Source organism: Bombina bombina, chromosome 3 (assembly GCF_027579735.1).
Source record: "Bombina bombina isolate aBomBom1 chromosome 3, aBomBom1.pri, whole genome shotgun sequence".
Taxonomy (NCBI): Eukaryota; Metazoa; Chordata; class Amphibia; order Anura; family Bombinatoridae; genus Bombina; species Bombina bombina.
The window spans coordinates 120,614,417-120,635,192 of NC_069501.1; the positions used below are offsets into that span (position 1 = coordinate 120,614,417).

The 20,776-nt window shown below is 35.8% G+C and overlaps 1 protein-coding gene across 3 annotated transcripts in view; it reads left to right on the forward strand.

Moving 5' to 3' along the window:
• TIAM1 (TIAM Rac1 associated GEF 1) overlaps positions 1–20,776 on the forward strand; it is an 873,661-nt gene that overhangs the window by 628,186 nt on the left and 224,699 nt on the right. For all 3 annotated transcript variants that reach the window (XM_053705978.1, XM_053705976.1, XM_053705979.1), the window contains 2 exons: positions 2,108–2,200; positions 9,115–10,073. In XM_053705978.1, coding sequence (XP_053561953.1) covers positions 9,126–10,073 — 948 coding nt within the window. In that variant the 5' untranslated portion in view covers positions 2,108–2,200; positions 9,115–9,125. The remainder of the gene's footprint in view (positions 1–2,107; positions 2,201–9,114; positions 10,074–20,776) is intronic.

Below are 20,776 nucleotides of genomic sequence, written 5' to 3' on the forward strand. Positions count from 1 at the left end.
AAAGTGCTGCCATCTAGTGGTCTTACAAATGTATAACATTCTTGCAAAATTGTTGCCATATAGTGCTGCAGGTACCTGCATGCTCCTGAGCTTACTTACCACAATGTTGTTTATAAAAGGTGAAAGATTCAAATTTGAAATTAGAAGTAAATTAGAAAGTTGGTCTACAAAACATCACCTGAACAGCTCTATGTAAAAAGGAAGATATTTTACCTTAAACTTTCCTCAGTAGCCACACCCTGTTGTAAAGGCACTTAAAGCAACCAATCAGGATGCTAGTCCCAGGACATGCAAGGGAGTGTGCGTTTGACATGTGCAGGCATAGTCATGTCATTTCCTTTCTCAGTTTAATGAAATTTCACCTAAATCTTGTGAGATTTGATAGTAACTCTCATGAGATCACAGTAAAGCAAAGTGTTACATCACCACTGATGAAGATGATTGGCTTTTTTGTTTTTTACATGCAGATGTCAGTAGCTGAAGAATAACTGTTCACAGAGCATTTACTGTTTCTCAGTAAGGACATTTTGAGGAAAAATAGCTTCCTTTATTACAAAGACACCTTCAGCGCATGTGTACTTGTCAGTTTTTTCAGCACTGCTGCATCACTCTCAGGTGATTTAGCAAATGGGTATTATGTCCCTCTAAAGTTGCATGCTCTATGTGAATCATGAAAGAAATGTTTTGGATTACATGTCCCTTTAACTCCTTATGCCTATTGTATGTAGGTACCATGTCACAGGGTACTTTAAGCGTGTATCTTGTTGTAGTACATACATCCAATCTTCTGCCTCATGCTGTGGTCCTCGCTGTCTGCTTTGCCAGCTAAGACCACAGCCTGAGGCATAAGGGATCTGCCTTCATATGGTAAGGAAGTGTTGATCGTGTTCCCTTTACCATATGAAGGTAGATCACTGATGCAGAGAGTGCCACTCCGGCTAATTGGCCAAAATGCAAGTCTGTCAAAAGAACTGCGATAAGGGGCAGTCTGCAAAGGCTTAGATGCAAGGCAATCACAGAGTTAAAAAGTATATTAATAAACAGCGTTGGTTATACAAAACTGTCCAATATAGTGCAATTTTGCCATAAAAGTAAGCTTTATATTTCTCATTTTTTAACCTTTATGTCCTCACTTCTATGCACCCCCCCCCCCCCCGAAAAGGTTTTGGTATTTTTATTTTATTAGCTGCATTGCATTGTACTCAGAGGGCTGAGAGGTGAGGCATCTAAAAACTGATACTAATGTCATTTTTTAAAGAATATGTACATCGTATATAAACAATATCTGCAACAAAAAATGAAATGAGCTCTTGCACTGGTCAAGCATCGTGCAGGGTTAAAATTCTGGATCCTTCACTGCAACTTATGTAGAGCAGTTACAATATCACAAGTTTTATAGTTACATTGCAGGGGGGAAATGTAAAGCACTGCCAAGTACATAGCATATTTGTTTGTTTTCTATGCATAGTAACATATATTGGGGGAGTTGGACTTTGAGTTCATTGACCTTTTAAAGGGATATGAAACCCAACATTGTTCTTTTGTGATTCAGACAGAACATAGAATGTTAAAAAAAAGTTTCCAATTTACCATTTTCAAATTTGCTTTGTCCCTATGATATTCTGTGTTGAAGAGATACCTAGGTTGGGATGGCAGGAAATAGTACTGCCCTCTAGTGCTGCAAATGGGTAACATTCTTGTAAAACTGCTGCCATATAGTGCTTCAGAAATTGGTTGGCTTCTAAGCTTATGTCCCGGCTTTTCGACAAAAGATACCAAGAGAAAAAAAAAGAAAATTGATATTATAAGTAAATTAATTAGAAAGCAGTTTACAATTGCACGTTCTATCTGAATCATGGAAGAATAAAAAAATTGGGGTTCATGTCCCTTTAATGAAGATGTGCTAAATAATCTGAAGATAAAAACATTGCTTTATTTAACCATTAAGAGAAAAGTAACAACGTGTGAACAGCTGGGAATTATTACAGCATAAATCACCAGCACTTGCAAGTTTCCCTCCCATATTACTGATTTTATACCTTTTACTTTGCAGTATAAACCTCTGCTTGTATGTTTTATGTTTAATTTTATCCTTTTTCACTTTTAGAACCTTTTGTCCGTCTACAAGAAGAAATGAATTTCCCAGAGCAGCAGGAATTGTTTACTAAGTGATGCTAAATACATTTTTATTTTGTCACAGGTATGTGTCCTGGCATTAGCATTGTTTACTGTACGTTTTAAATGTCTACAAATAAGACCATTTTTATTAATGTATATAAAAAACCTAGATCAATGGGTTTAACGTTTTTTTTTTTAAATAAAATGAAATATGGTTTCATATTAATCAATTCTCTAGTGAGCACATTCCCTTTATTTTGTATTATGCAAACCATTTCTTCCCATTGGGCTTCTTTTTTTTTTTTAAATCCAGATTCTTTATATTTTTCCTTTTTAAAAGACGTCTTCAAAGATGCAATATACCCTAAGGCTACTTTAGATGCTTATCACTGGCCACCACTATTCTTTCTCCTGTGAAGCTTTACCCCACTCATTGAAGTTAGAATCTACATTTACAATAAAAGTTTATACTCCAGTGAAATATGAAATAGATTTATTGAAATAACTGAGGCTTTTTGTAACATATTACTTTACTGGGCCAACATAAATGTGCACTTTATAGAGTTATTGCGGTTTGGTGTTTTAATATAGGGTTTGTGTGTATATATATATATATATGTCCCTTTTTCTCTAGATATAAACCCCATAACCCCCACTATCACCAGTGATTTAGCCATTAATTGCCTAGACCATGCAGGGAAAATGAAGGGATTTAATTGCTGCCTTGTACAACACTCCGTTTTATATTAGTTTTCCATTTAAACAAAAGTTCTTAAAGAAACACTGTCATACTTTTCCCTACATAATCTTTCCATTTTCCTGTTGAAATGTTGCTTTGTTGTCATTGTCCCATGTCTCCGTTATGGTCAAAGTCTTTTACTAATATTTCCACCATCTTTTCAGCGCTCAACTTTTTTTTATTTTTTTCTCTTTCCAGTTTTAGATTGTGCCTTTCTGATCTCGCTTTTTAATAATTTTTTTTTAAAACCAAAAAAAGATGTGTCCTGCTGTTATTAAACACACAAATATTTTCTTCCTAAAGGGTGGTAGTTTTTCTTTTTAGGAAGCGTTTAGTATCCTGACCAAGTTTATTCTGTTTTAAACCTAAAGTAGATTGTTCAGTGATGTAAAATAACAGGGGAGGTTGCAGTTGGGTAAACACCAAAACCATCTGTCTACAGTTTATTCTGGGTAGCTGAGCCTCCAACATTATGCAAATTCATTGCTAAATGTTCAATGAACGTTTCTTCCCACAAATATGCAAAGGTGCATATGGTACATCTGCCTATTTCACCCTATATTCCTTATTACATAACATTTTATATGGATATTTTTTAAAGGGATTGCGGTTTAGGATTCCCTTTTCTATAGTTGGTGTATATGCCTGCAATTAATCCTCTTGTTGCAAAGGATCTGCATACAAAATATTGTTTTAAAGGCAAATAAAACTTATTTTTCTTAAGCAAATGTTATATTGTTTTGCAATCCAGGGACATACCCTTAAGTATGTTTTTCTTGTCTCCTTTGCTGTGCTCTGTTAGCTATACATATATATATGCAATGACGGAATGCTGTTGGGTCGGAGTTCAAGGTCCTGCAGTATTCACTCCAGCCTTTTTGGGCTTAGTGGGGAAAACATGCACAATTTTCAGTGTTAAATTATAGGAAATGAGGCAAAATAAGTAAGGAAAGTATAGGAGTGGGCTTTTTTTTTTAGTGTTCACCACTAAATACAGTAGCATTGCATAATAAAAAGACAATGCAAAGGCACTTTGACATTTTTAAATTTTTTGGAAAAACAATTATACAAAGTAATTGTTTTCTTTCCCCATGCATCATGTGACAGCCATCAGCCAATCACAAAAAAAAAAAAAAAATATAAACTGTGAAGTTTTGCTCATGCTCAGCAGGTGCTAGTGCCTCAAAGATTGCACCTTTTGATAATAGTAGTGAATTGTTTAAAATTTGTGCACTATGATTCATGAAAGTATAATTTTGACTTTAGTGTCCCTTTAACCCCTTAGTGACCAGAGCACTTTTCCATTTTCTGTCCGTTTGGGACCAAGGCTATTTTTACATTTTTGCAGTGTTTGTGTTTAGCTGAAATTTTCCTCTTACTCATTTACTATACCCACACATATTATATACCGTTTTTCTCGCCATTAAATGGACTTTCTAAAGATACCATTATTTTCATCATATCTTATCATTTACTATAAAAAAAAATATAAAATATGAGGAAAAATGGAAAAAAACACACTTTTTCTAACTTTGAACCCCAAAATCTGTTACATATCTACAACCACCAAAAAACACCCATGCTAAATTGTTTCTAAATTTTGTCCTGAGTTTAGAAATACCCAATGTTTACATCTTCTTTGCTTTTTTTGTAACTTATTAGGGCCATAAATACAAGTAGCACTTTGCTATTTTCAAACCATTTTTTTTCAAAATGAACGCTAGTTACATTAGAACACTAATATCTTTCAGGAATCCCTGAATATCCCTTGACATGTATATATTTTTTTTTAGAAGACATCCCAAATTATTGATCTAGGCCCATTTTGGTATATTTCATGCCACCATTTCACCGCCAAATGCGATCAAATACAAAAAATTGTTCACTTTTTCACAAATTTTTTCACAAACTTTCAGTTTCTCACTGAAATTATTTACATACTGCTTGTGCAATTATGGCATAAATGGTTGTAAATTCTTCTCTGGGATCCCCTTTGTTCAGAAATAGCAGACATATATGGCTTTGGCATTGCTTTTTGGTAATTAGAAGGCCGCTAAATGCCACTGCGCACCACACGTGTATTATGCCCAGCAGTGAAGGGGTTAATTAGGGAGCATGTAAGGAGCTTTTTGGGGTAATTTTAGCTTTAGTGTAGTAGACAACCCCAAGTATTGATCTAGGCCCATTTTGGTATATTTCATGCCACCATTTCACCGCCAAATGCGATCAAATTAAAAAAAACGTAAAATTTTTCACAATTTTAGGTTTCTCACTGAAATAATTTACAAACAGCTTGTGCAATTATGGCACAAATGGTTGTAAATGCTTCTCTGGGATCCCCTTTGTTCAGAAATAGCAGACATATATGACTTTGGAGTTGCTTTTTGGTAATTAGAATGCTGCTAAATGGCGCTGCGCATCACACGTGTATTATGGCTAGCAGTGAAGGGGTTAATTAGGTAGCTTGTAGGGAGCTTGCAGGGTTAATTTTAGCTTTAGTGTAAAGATCAGCCTCCCACCTGAAACATCAGACCCCCTGATCCCTCCCAAACATCTCTCTTCCCTCCCCTACCCCACAAATGTCCCCGCCATCTTAAGTACTGGCAGAAACTCTGCCAGTACTAAAATAAAAGGTATATTTGGGCTTTTTTGTGCATTTTTTGTTAGCATATTTACATATGCTTCTGTGTAGGGATCCCCCTTAGCCCCCAACCTCACTGATCCCCCACTAAACAGCTCTCTAACCCTCCCCCTCTGACTTAATGTGCGCCATCTTGGGTACTGGCAGCTGTCTGCCAGTACCCAGTTTAGTGAAAAAAAATGCTTTTTTTTAAATAAAATATGTCCCTTTTCTGTAGTGTAGCTTTCCCCCCCCCCAAGACCAACCCCCCACCCCTTCCAGATCCCTTAGATGGTTTTGAAAAAAAGTTTATTTAATTTTTTTTTTACTTTTACTTTTTTACTTTTCTGTAGTGTAGCGGTTCCCACCCGCTCCCGCCCCGTGCACGCGCCCCCCCCCCCCCCCCCCCGTGCACGCGCGCGCGCGCCCGTGCGCGCCCCCGACGGTCCCGATCCCGATCCCGCCCCCCGTGACGTCACGCGCAACACCGATGGCCGCCCACCCGCCTCCCAATTCGGCTCCCACCCACCAACGATACCGGCCATCGATGTCCGGTGCAGAGAGGGCCACAGAGTGGCTCTCTCTGCATCGGATGGCCATGTATGGTTATTGCAGGATGCCTCCATATCGAGGCATCACTGCAATAACCGGAAAGCAGCTGGAAGCGAGCAGGATCGCTTCCAGCTGCTTTCCACACCGAGGACGTGCAGGGTACGTCCTCAGGCGTTAACTGCCTTTTTTTGAGGACGTACCCTGCACGTCCTCGGTCATTAAGGGGTTAATGTCTCTTTAAAGGGACATGAAACCGAAATTATTTTTTTCATGGCCCAGATAAAACATTCCAATTTAATCAACTTTTCAATTTACTTCCATTATCAAATTTGCTTCATTCTCTTGGTATCCTTTGTTGAAGGAGCAGTACAGCACTACTGGTAGCTTACTGAAAACATTGTATCATCCAATAACAAAAGGCATTTATGTGGAGCAACCAATCAGCAGCTAGCTCCCAGTAGTGCATTGCTGCTTGTGAGCCTACCTAGGTATGCTTTTCAGCGTAGGATACCAAGAGAACAAAGCAGATTAGATAGATGTCAATTAGAAAGTTGTTTGAAATAGCTTGCTCTTTGTGAATTGTGAAAGAACAAATTTGGGTTTAATATCTCCCTTTCTTTATTGAATTCAAGGGCATTACCATCAATATTGGACATATTGATGGTAATGCCTTTGAAATAATAAGGTGGCTCAGTATCATGCAGGAAAATATTTAGTCTTGTAAATAAGGGTCATACATAGAATTACTTTGTTATGATTCAATCTGGAAATGTCTGTTGCTGTCTCTTAAAGTGATAGTAAATTTTAAAGAATTAAAGCCCAGGTTTATAAAAAAAAAAAAAAAAATCTTAAAAACGGAGGCACTTTAATTCATTAAAGTTTACCAAGACGCTTATATTTTTTTAAATACCTTTGCGTTCTGGTAAACATAACGCCGATCTCCTGCCGCATCTCCTGTTTAGCATATGGATGACGAATCCGGCTTCCTCCAATCACTGTGTGCCCCACAAGCTGGACGCCACACGCAACGATTGGAGGAAGCCAGATTTGTCATCCATATGCTAAACAGGAGATGCAGGTGGAAGATCGGCGTTATGTGTTTTGCACTATAATACCATCTCTCCTAAGGGTAATTAGGGTGTATGTGTGTGTGTGTGTATGTGTATGTATATGTATATATATATATATATATATATATATATATATATATATATATATATATATATATATATATATATAATCAGTGTGTGTTTGCAATTCTCAGAATTGGAAAACCTACAGCTTTCCAAATTAAATGGATATTAAACTCAGAATTGAATTCCTCCCTAAATGCTTAATGATCTATAATTTAAAAACTTTTATAATTTCATTATTGAAAGGGACAGTCTACAATATAATTTTTATTGTTTTAAAAGATAGATAATCCCTTTATTACACATTCCCCAGTTTTACACAACCAACGGTTATATTAATACACTTTTTACCTCTGTTATTACCTTCTAAGCATCTTCTGACAGCCCCTGATCACATGACTGTGACTATTTAAAATCTATTGAGTTGCATTTAGTGCCGTGTTGTGCTAAATCTTAAATAACTTCCCGGGCGTAAACACATTATTATCTGTATGGCCCACATGAACTAGCAGTCTCCTGTTGTGAAAAGCAAATACAAAAGCATGTGATTAAGAGGCTGTCAATAGAGCATTTGAAACAGGCAGAAATTTAGAGGTTTAAAAGTTATAAAGTATATTAATCTAGCAATCTTGGTTGTGCAAAGCTGGGGAATGGGTAGTAAAGGCGTTATCTTTTTAAACGGTAACAATTTTTGGGTAGACTGTCCCTTTAATTTGACTACTTTTCCTGTAATTTAACCTGGAAATGCGTAGTGTTTCCATTCCCTCCCCAGAAAGTCTGGAGTGCATTTTGTGCCATGCAGAATCCTGGCACACCTACCTGCTGCTCAGTAATTGGTGTATATGTGCAGACACTTGTTCTATTTGTCCCTTATTGGTCACAGCAAAGAAATTAAGATGAACAGGATTTTGTTATTGGAGAAAGGAAAATATTTAAATTTTTATAATGTTTTAATTAGTGTGTAGTACGTTTTTAAAAAGCCTGCATATGTAAGGTGACAAAAAAAATCTTCAACAATATACTCACACTTAGTTTACAGAATATACCTGAACACATTGCATTATGAATCAAAGAACAAGAATTCAGTGGTCCAGATCAAAGCTGCTTTTTATTTACTCAATATGAGTCCTTTGAGTTGCTAAGTGCTGCATTGCAGAAGATCTACAAACAAAATTATGTTTCAAAAGCATTTAAAATAATCCCATGAATGATTTGCTATAACAGCTTTAAATCCTGGATAATATTTTATCTCCTCCTAAAGGGATAGCAAGGTCAAAAATGAAATGTGCATGAGTGCATTTCAATGTGAAATATAAGCATTTTTGCAGTATATTTTCATTAGCAAAAATGCTTCTAATAAAGCATACGCACATATCCTATGAGGGCCTGTGCATCAGATTGTGCATCATTAGCAAAAATGCTTCCAGTAAAAGTTATTACAGTATTTCAGCAGCATATGCACATATTCTATGAGGTCCTGTGCATCAGTATTAAAACACCACACCTGCTCAGAGAGTCAGCAGTGGTTTGTATGACAAACTATGTCTTCAAAAACAACACACACTACTGCCATCTCTCTGAGAAGGTGTGGTGTTTTAATACTGATGCTCAGGCCATCATAGAATATGTGCATATGCTGCTGAAATACTGTAATAACTTTTACTGGAAGCATTTTTGCTAATGAAAGTATATTGCAAAAATGCTTATACAGTATATCAAATTGAAATGCACCTATGTACATTTTATTTTCGACCTTTCTTATCCTTTACGTTTGGCTAGTTGTATATGAGTGCAGCCACAGCACTAAGCAATCACATAGCTGATTTAGTTCATTTATATTGTTTTGAAGAAAATCAAGGTTAGGGACTGTGACAGCTGGGAGTGTTTGCAAATGCTTTGATTAAAGAAACCATATGCATATAGTTTTAGTTCTGTCTTTTTTCATCTTGCAGATCCTAAAATCATGGGAAACGCAGAAAGTCAAAATGTAGAAGCTTTGTATGGGAAAGATCACCCTGGCCTTGGCCGTAAGCACACATCCCGTTCACTTCGTATCAACAAAACTTCTCGCAGAACTCGGCATGCTTCCTCAGGAAAGCCTGTGCACAGAAAGTCAGAAGTCAGCAACAGGTCCAGCAGTACTCCCAGTATCCCACAGTGCTTAGCAGAAAATGGCATGGAACCTTACTCCCAGGATGCTAACATGGATGACTTTGACAGTCAGGTATGGGCAGATATGGGTTTAAGACCTGTGTCATATCATACAGATTCCTCCGTTACTCCTAGTCTAAACAGCAGCACAGTTCTTACAGCGGCCTCTGTTCAGAGCATTCAAGACTCAGAGGAAAGTAGGTTGTATGAAGATTCCACTTATTATGTTGAAGTAGATGGTAGATCCCAAAATTATTCAACAAATGGGTCAGGTCTCTTGGAAACAGCAAGTTTTAAGAAGAAAAGATCTAAATCTGCAGACATATGGCGAGAGGACAGCTTGGAATTTTCCCTCTCTGATCTTAGCCAAGAACATTTAACTAGCACTGAGGAAATATTATGCTCCACAGAGGATAAAGACTGTGAGGAAACAAGGATGGATAAGGTTGACAGTCCAAAACAAATGGACTCTCTCCAACGTGCCAACTCTTTAACGGACCTGTACCCTCAAAAGACTCCTCATGTATCAATCAATGGTGTTCCCAGGAGTAAGTTTATGATTTACTGTCGGAATTTGGTATCTCACTCGCCAGAAGCGGAGAAATACAATATGGCACCTGCTTCTATGGACAATAGCCCATCATACAGTAATTATAACACTCTTCCCTGCAGGAAGTCACATTGCCTTTCTGAAGGTGCTACCAATCTAAAACTTAGCCACAGCAATAGCATGCATGGCCGGAGAGCAAAGACAACTCAGGTAAAGTCCATGATTCTTAATCAACCAGTTTTTTTTTTTTTTTTAATACTGTGGGAGTCTTGGTTTTTTCTGGGACTGATTGGCTCTATATTTAATATTTGTTAAAACAATTTGCAATGTACGATTTGTCCTATGAATTGTGTTGTCAGACATAGCAGATTACTCTCCATCCTGCACATTGCAAGAAGCCCATAGAATGCACAGATATATTTTTGAAGAAAATTATTATTATATATATTTTCCACCATTTGCTGGGGTTGTCTGATTGTGTTTTTTATTATAAGTAGTTCTGATCCACTTTAATTTTAATTATGTTTAGGTAGGTAGTATTGTGGGGGCTATTTGCTGTTAGTGGGGTTCACAGCTAAAGTATCTCCTTTTTAATTAGTTGTACAAGTACATGCTGTAGTATTTATAACTTGAAACAATCTGCTCCTCTATTACATTGTTCTAGGCTTGTGGACTGTTACTGTCAACCAGTAAACAGTGAAAGTTATTTTTATCAGCCTATGAGCAATCAGTCCTCAAGGCTCACTTGTACATGTATTTTTAATGTCTTTATAGTGCTCTGTTATATGTATGGTAGAAAGTTATAGAGATTAGTATTTTTTTACTTTTCAACAAGATAATCCGGGTCCTGCATGGTTTGCAGTACATAAATGTGTTTTTGTTTCCCTCCATAGAACACTGATTTTAACATAAAAGGGCAATGTGTTTTCTCCATTAAAGAGCTTCCTGGCATTTGTATAAGAATAGTGTAAGAATTGTTTAGAAGCTGTGTTACTTGGTGTATACATTTTATATCTCATGAAGCGTATGACTGTGAATCTCTCCATGTAGAGTGCATCAGTCAGTATATTTCACATCACTTCATTTTAATTGTTTAGTTTTGTTCTTAAAAATAACATGAAAATCAAAAATAAACTATCAAGGGTCAGATAGAGCAGGCAATTTTAAGAGACTTTTTAGTTTACTTCTATTGTCAAATTTACTTTATTCGCTTGATATCCTTTGTTAAAAACATACCTAGGTAGGCTCGAGCAGCAATGCACCAGCTGCTGATTGGTGGCTACACACACATGCCTCTCGTCATTGGATGTGTTAAGCTAGCTCCCAGTATTGCATTGCTGTTCTGGTGCTGGCTTTAACTATGTATTTAACCCATTTGTATTTATAGCAATAATAAAATGCTCTAAAACATAAAAGCATTTTCTTTTTGCACTTTTATGTCTAAATGCAGCAGAATATGCCAGATCTAATGAAATGCACATTCCAGACCCATTTGCCTTTACAAAAGCTTTGCACTAAAACAACAGTGTCTGTCAGTTTGTTGTAGGAAAGCAAATGCTAAAGCAAATGTTTTAAAGGATGTCATCGTTGTAGAGGTCCTGCGTGCACCGTGGGGATCCTGTTTATTTGTAAGCACCCTTCTACAATCACCTATTTAAATATCCTGCAATAATCTGAACAGTTTGCATCAACATTTCAATCAATGAATTTGTACATTACTTGGATATATTACTTACATATATTACTAAATATATTACTAAATATATTACTTACATATATTACTAAATATATTACTTGCCTATATTACTAAATATATTACTTACCTATATTACTAAATATATTACATATATTACTAAACATATTACTTACATATATTACATATATTACTAAATATATTACTTACATATATTAATTACATATATTACTAAATATATTACTTACATATATTACTAAATATATTACCTATATTACTAAATATATTACTTACATATATTACTAAATATATTACTTACATATATTACTAAATATATTACTTACATATATTACTAAATATATTACTTACATATATTGCTAAATATATTACTTACATATATTACTTACATATATTACTAAATATATTACCTATATTACTAAATATATTACTTACATATATTACTAAATATATTACTTACATATATTACTAAATATATTACTTACATATATTACTAAATATATTACTTACATATATTACTAAATATATTACTTACATATATTACTAAATATATTACTAAATATATTACTTACATATATTGCTAAATATATTACTTACATATATTGCTAAATATATTACTTACATATATTACTTACATATATTACTTGCCTATATTACTAAATATATTACTTACCTATATTACTAAATATATTACATATATTACTAAATATATTACTTACATATATTACTTACATATATTACTAAATATATTACTTACATATATTAATTACATATATTACTAAATATATTACTTACATATATTACTAAATATATTACCTATATTACTAAATATATTACTTACATATATTACTAAATATATTACTAAATATATTACTTACATATATTACTTACATATATTACTAAATATATTACATATATTACTAAATATATTACTTACATATATTGCTAAATATATTACTTACATATATTACTTACATATATTACTAAATATATTACTTACATATATTACTAAATATATTACTTACATATATTACTAAATATATTACTTACATATATTACTAAATATATTACTTACATATATTACTAAATATATTACTTACATATATTACTAAATATATTACTTACATATATTACTAAATATATTACTTACATATATTACTAAATATATTACTTACATATATTACTAAATATATTACTAAATATATTACTAAATATATTACTTACATATATTACTTACATATATTACTTACATATATTACTTACATATGTTACTAAATATATTACTTACATATATTACTAAATATATTACTTACCTATATTACTAAATATATTACTTACATATATTACTTACATATATTACTTACATATATTACTTACATATATTACTAAATGTAGAAGCGACCAGCAAATTGTACACACACTAATATATAGCACAGCTGTTGGCCATAAAACACTGGTACACACTATCTCCAATGTATCCACCTGAAACAAGCTGAAAAGCGTGAAGAAGTAAATATTTGCTGAGCTTGAAGTGACCTTTACTTGTGTGTGGTTAACTTCATACAACCTCTTTGTTTACACAATGAGAATTTACTAGCTGTGGGCAACAGTACTTATATTGCCACCATTATTTACAGCTCATTCTGCCACACTATTTCTTCAGACAAATATGTTGCTATCACACTTTACTCTCTATGGTAAAATGTAATTCTGGCACTTTAAGTGTCTTGTCTAAATTACTAAAATCAAGTTAAAGGACCACTCAGTGCAGTAGAATTGTATAATTAACAAGTGCATAATAAAAAGACAATCATTTAACACCTACTCTGAATTTCAAATAAGCAGTAGATTTTTATTCTGATAAATTAATTTTTTCTACCATTTTCCGGCCCCCTGTATCATATGACCGATATCAGCCAATCACAGACTAGTAAACATATACTCTGTGAGCTTGTGCACATGCTCAGTAGGATCTTGTTCCCCAGAAAGTGTGAATATAAAAAGACTGCAAAATTTGATAATGGAAGTAAATCATAAAAGTTTATTTTGACTTGAGTGTTCCTTTAAAGGGACATTTGACTAGTCTTTATTTGTGAAACACTAATAAGTGTATTGTATTTTACAGCTTCCACATCTGTGATGCAGTTTAGTTACAAATAGTTCTCCTCTGCCCCTACTCATCAGCTGCACTGATTGCTGATTATTTTATGTCCATTTTCCTTACTACTAATATTGTTGCAATCTAATGCAAAAAACTGCCATGCTCTAATTTGATAGAACATATTATTGTTTGCCTCAGTGCTTAAAGGGGTATGAATCCAAAACACATTTTTTTTTTCTCGATTGCTAGAGCATACAATTTTAAAAAACCTGTCAATTTACTTCTAATTCTAACATCTAATTTGCTTAGTTCTCTTTGTATCATTTGTTAAAAGATATACCTAGGTAGACGCAGGAACTGAGAGCTAGCTGCTTATTGGTGGCTGCACATATGTCTACTGTCATTGTCTTACTGATGCTTTTTAGCTTGTTCCCAATAGTGTAATTCTGCTCCTACAATAAAAGATACCAAGTGAATGAAGCAAAACTGATAATAGAAGTAATTTGGAAAGTTGTTTACAAATGTATGTTCTATCTCAATCATAAAAGAAAAAAATTGGGTTTCATGTCCCTTTTAAGCTTACTATGTGTTTAACCCCAGCAAAGGGGTAGAGTTCAAAAGTAAAACATTACTTAGATGCAGCACCAAGCAGGATATGTTTGTTCGGAGCAGCTATCACCAGTAGTTGTGATCTGATTGGTAGCTGCAAGGCTTGCTGCTCCTGAGTGGGGCTTGTAGGTATAGAACACACAGTAAGCTTGAGTCAATGACATGCTGTGCCACACTAAGGCTTGCTGCTCCTGAGTGGGGCTTGTAGGTATAGAACACACAGTACGCTTGAGTCAATGACATGCTGTGCCACATTAAGGTTTGCTGCTCCTGAGTGGGGCTTGTAGGTATAGAACACACAGTACGCTTGAGTCAATGACATGCTGTGCCACATTAAGGCTTGCTGCTCCTGAGTGGGACTTATAGGTATAGAACACACAGTAAGCTTGAGTCAATGACATGCTGTGCCACATTAAGGTTTGCTGCTCCTGAGTGGTGCTTGTAGGTATAGAACACACAGTAAGCTTGAGTAAGTGACATGCTGTGCCACATTAAGGTTTGCTGCTCCTGAGTGGGGCTTGTAGGTATAGAACACACAGTAAGGCTTAAGTAAGCTTGAGTCAATGACATGCTGTGCCACACTAAGGCTTGCTGCTCCTGAGTGGGGCTTGTAGGTATAGAACACACAGTAAGCTTGAGTCAATGACAAGCTGTGCCACACTAAGGCTTGCTGCTCCTGAGTGGGGCTTGTAGGAATAGAACACACAGTAAGCTTGAGTCAATGACATGCTGTGCCACACTAAGGTTTGTTGCTCCTGAGTGGGGCTTGTAGGAATAGAACACACAGTAAGCTTGAGTCAATGACATGCTGTGCCACATTAAGGTTTGCTGCTCCTGAGTGGGGCTTGAAGGAATAGAACACACAGTAAGCTTGAGTCAATGACATGCTGTGCCACACTAAGGCTTGTTGCTCCTGAGTGGGGCTTGTAGGTATAGAACACACAGTAAGCTTGAGTCAATGACATGCTGTGCCACACTAAGGTTTGCTGCTCCTGAGTGGGGCTTGTAGGAATAGAACACACAGTAAGCTTGAGTCAATGACATGCTGTGCCACACTAAGGTTTGCTGCTCCTGAGTGGGGCTTGTAGGAATAGAAAACACAGTAAGCTTGAGTCAATGACATGCTGTGCCACACTAAGGTTTGCTGCTCCTGAGTGGGGCTTGTAGGTATAGAACACACAGTAAGCTTGAGTAAGTGACATGCTGTGCCACACTAAGGTTTGCTGCTCCTGAGTGGGGCTTGTAGGTATAGAACACACAGTAAGCTTGAGTCAATGACATGCTGTACCACATTAAGGCTTGCTGCTCCTGAGTGGGGCTTGTAGGTATAGAACACACAGTAAGCTTGAGTCAATGACATGCTGTGCCACACTAAGGCTTGCTGCTCCTGAGTGGGGCTTGTAGGTATAGAACACACAGTAAGCTTGAGTCAATGACATGCTGTGCCACACTAAGGTTTGCTGCTCCTGAGTGGGGCTTGTAGGAATAGAACACACAGTAAGCTTGAGTCAATGACATGCTGTGCCACATTAAGGTTTGCTGCTCCTGAGTGGGGCTTGTAGGAATAGAACACACAGTAAGCTTGAGTCAATGACATGCTGTGCCACACTAAGGTTTGCTGCTCCTGAGTGGGGCTTGTAGGAATAGAACACACAGTAAGCTTGAGTCAATGACATGCTGTGCCACACTAAGGCTTGCTGCTCCTGAGTGGGGCTTGAAGGAATAGAACACACAGTAAGCTTGAGTCAATGACATGCTGTGCCACACTAAGGCTTGTTGCTCCTGAGTGGGGCTTGTAGGAATAGAACACACAGTAAGCTTGAGTCAATGACATGCTGTGCCACACTAAGGCTTGTTGCTCCTGAGTGGGGCTTTTAGGAATAGAACACACAGTAAGCTTGAGTCAATGACATGCTGTGCCACACTAAGGTTTGCTGCTCCTGAGTGGGGCTTGTAGGAATAGAACACACAGTAAGCTTGAGTCAATGACATGCTGTGCCACACTAAGGCTTGTTGCTCCTGAGTGGGGCTTGTAGGAATAGAACACACAGTAAGCTTGAGTCAATGACATGCTGTTCCACACTAAGGTTTGCTGCTCCTGAGTGGGGCTTGTAGGTATAGAACACACAGTAAGCTTGAGTCAATGACATGCTGTGCCACACTAAGGTTTGCTGCTCCTGAGTGGGGCTTGTAGGAATAGAACACACAGTAAGCTTGAGTCAATGACATGCTGTGCCACACTAAGGCTTGTTGCTCCTGAGTGGGGCTTGTAGGTATAGAACACACAGTAAGCTGGAGTCAATGACATGCTGTGCCACACTAAGGCTTGTTGCTCCTGAGTGGGGCTTGTAGTTATAGAACACACAGTAAGCTTGAGTCAATGACATGCTGTGCCACATTAAGCCATGCCATTTTTGCATTAGAATGTCTTTTAATTGCATGCAGATCCTCTGCCCGCAGCCCCTCCTTTTTTTAACCCCTTAATGATCAAAGACGTGCTATAGCACTGGAAGTGATCTTGATCGCTTCCAGCCACTCTTACGGTATTGCAGTGATGCATCGATATTGAGACATCGTGCAATATCCTTTAGCCAACTACCGATGCAGAAAAAAAAGCAAAGAACATGTAAACATTGGGTATTTCTAAACTCAGGATAAAATTTAGAAACTATTTAGCTTGGGAGTTTTTTGGTGGTTGTAGATGCGTAAGAGATTTTAGGGGTCAAAGTTAGAAAAAGTGTGGGTTTTTTTTTTTTCAAATTTTTCACCATATTTTATAAAAAATAAATTGATAGTAAATTATAAGATATGATGAAAATAATGGTATCTTTAGAAAGTCCATTTAATGGCGAGAAAAACGGTATATAATATGTGTGGGTACAGTAAATGAGTAAGAGGAAAATTACAGCTAAACACAAACACTGCAGGAATGTAAAAATAGTCCTAGTTAAGAACATTGAAAAATGGTCTGGTCACTAAGGGGTTAACATATGGATGACAAATGCGGCTTCCTCCAATCATTGCGTGCCCCACGAGCTAGATACCAAAGGGGACATGCAACGATTGGAGGAAGACGGATTCGTCATCGATATGCTAAAGAATGCAGGAGATACGGGCGGAGGATCTGTGTTATGTTTTCCATAAGGCAATGGTATTTTAAAAAATAAGTGTCTTTGTAAACTTTAATGAATTAAAGTGCCCCTGTTTTTAAGATTATTATTTGATACTGGGCTTTAATTAATTAAAGTTTACAATCACTTTAAACGTTCATGATTCAGACAGACCATGCACGTTTGAACGTATTTCAAATTTACATCTATCACGTTTGTTCTCTTTCCAGCCTTTGTTGAAGAGTATACATAGGTAGCCTCAAGAGCACTGTTTGGAACTATGGGTATTGGCGGCACATGTTCCTCTTGTCAGTGTCTCATCATATGTATAGCTCCCAGCAGTGCTGAGTGCCTACATCGGTATACGCTTCAATAAACTATACCAAAATAATGTAGCAAATTTGATAACAGAAGTTGTTCAAAACTGAATTCTGTGTCTGAATCATGAAAGTTTAAGTTTGACTTTAAAGTCAATAAAAAGGAATCCAATGTTTGTGCATAACTGACGAACATATGAATCGTTCGCTGGTTGACGAGGACAACTCCCACAGCTTTCTTAGTGGACAGAGTATAGGCCTCTACATGTCTGACAAGAAAAGCTGGTTTATTCAGCACAGGAACATCCATTTTACAAACACCCATGATCTGCAATTCGTTTAAAAGGGTTGTTGTGGTTTAGATTTTTGTTTCATCTAAAAGAAAGCATAATGTAAGATACTTAGCATTTGTTTCCGTGTCTAACTTGTGGCACAGTATTTTATATAGCTATTAACGGTTCATTCTTTATGTGCTAATTAGATAAAGATTATTGAATTACAACTACAAGAAGCTTTTTATTCCATCCTTTGTGATACGTCAAGCTTAGGGCGATCGGTCATTTGCTGTGTAGTAGCTTTTGTCTATAAACATCGTCTTTTTATATGGTCACGGCTGAAACTTAAGTTTTATACATGTTTTTTATAGTTGTTATTAGATTTACCTAGTAATAATTGTGTTTATATTATTATTATCAGTTATTTTTAGAGCGCCAACAGATTCCGCAGCGCTATAAACATAAGTGTTATACAAGGAAACATTTATAGGGATCAAATGGGTAGTAAGTTGTTCATGGAATTGTGACAATTGTTAAAGGGACAGTGTACCCTAAATTCTTCTCCCCTTTAATTTGTACAAAATTATCCACTTTACCTGCTGACGTGTATTAAATTGTTACAAATAGCCCATTTACCTTTATTTTGTTATTTTAAATAGCTGATTTTTGCCAGTGGAAACCTTACTCATACTGAAATTTTCTTTACTTAAATGGATATGAAACCCAAATATTTTCTTTTTGTGATTCATGCAGATCATACAATTTGTAAAAAGTTTCCAATTTACTTCTATTATTAAATTTGCTTTGTCCCCATAGTATTGTTTGTTGAAGAGATACCTAGGTAGGCACCTGGAATGGCTACATGGCAGGAAAATAGTGCTGCCATTTAGTGCTCTTGCAAATGGATAACCTTCTTGCAAATCTGCTGCAACATAAGTGCTCCAGACATGTGCACACTCCTGAGCCTAAGTCCCTGCTTTTCTGCAAAAGATACCAAGAGAGCGAAGAAAAATGAATAATAGAAGTTGTAATCATGAAAGAAAATGTTGTCCCTTTAAGTATAGGATATGAAAATCTGTGTAAACATAACCAGCAGAAGAAATTACGTTCCCATTGAGAGGTAGGAGAGATAAGTGATAAAATGTCAATGTTCAATTGTTCTCTCTAAGTTTTGAGATAATATAAATAAGCAAGTAAGTTTACAGAAAGTGCTAAAATAAGGAAATCTGATTTCTCTGCAAGTGCAACCCATTTTAACGTGTTGTGTTTTCAAAGAAAACTAGCTATTCCATTAACAAAAATAAACATGAATAAACAATTTGTAATACATTTTATACTGGTGTAAATCATTGGAAACACATAGAGGAAAAAATGGTTTTACAGTATGCTGTCCCTTTAATAATAATTGCAGAGGGCTTCCCAAATGTCTGTTTTTTATGTTAAAAAAAACAAACAAAAAAAAAACCTTAACGGTTTTGTAGTAACTCCATATTTTTTTTTACCGAAATATTCTTGAAAAATATTTTTTTTTATTATCCTTAAAACCTTGCTACATTACATTACTCATTGTTATGTTTGTCATTTTTTATTTGTTTTAACAGTACTTATGATCTATCTCATTGGTATGGGAAAACAGTGGTTGACAATTGTGTTTTAAACATAGCTTAGTTAGTCATACAGTTGTTGTTGTTGTTTTTTTTATAAAGTAGATAAATCAGCAATGTTTTATGTAGGGACCAGAGCTAGGCTTGTAGAGACCATAAATAACTACATTGAGACTATTTATTTGCTGAGGGTAATTAAATCAAGTAGGGTTGCACCGATACTAGTACCGATACCAAGTATTTGCATGAGTACACATGTACTCGTGCAACTGCACCGATACTTAAACCGATACCTCCACTTCCTACCCATATGCTATCTTGTGGCGTTTTTTCAAACTGCATGTTCCCATTTCATTTTAAACTGGAGTGGAGACTAAACAAAAAAATGTTTACTACTGTTCTGCCAATACAAATGGTTATTTGTATTATTGTAGGAGAGATCACTGTACCTCGTTCAGAGAAACCCCTGAAGGACTGGGCAGTTAATAAACAGATTTCCAGCTCTGGCTAAATGGGCCAAAAATATCTTTCTGTCCCATGCAGTATGGTGGAAAGTGAAAGACTGTTCAACTTAGAGCCGAACCTCCATACAAATGTCAGATTTATGTTATATAACAGCCCTACAACCCAATTGCATCACCCCCCCTTTAAATTTAATATTTTATTGTAATATTTTTTATTTATAAACATGTTCGGTGAACTTTGTGACAAATAAAACTGTTTTATTTTTTCATAATGTCTTTTGAATTACAGCCCTTTATAATTATAAAGAAGGAATCTTAAATAATTAGTCTGTATTGTGCTTGGTAAACAAAAAAGTATCGGTAATTGGTATCGGCGAGTATTTGAAAACAAGTATCGGTACTTGTACTCGGTCATAAAAAAATGGTATTGGTGCAACCCTAAAATCAAGTGTATTCTTCATAGAGCTAGAGACTGCAGTGTGAAGGTTTAGCTAGCGAAATGTACGTTCTAAGAAAATTTACTAGCAGAATTCTCTAATAAAAACTTAAAGGTGTATTGTTTAAAAAGATAGATAATCCCTTTATTACCCATTCCACAGTTTTGCATAACTAACAGTTATATTAATGTACTTTTTTACTTATGTGGTTACCTTGTAGCTAAGCCTCTGCAGACTGTCCCCTTATTTAAATTCTTTTGGCAGACTTGCATTTTAGTCAATCAG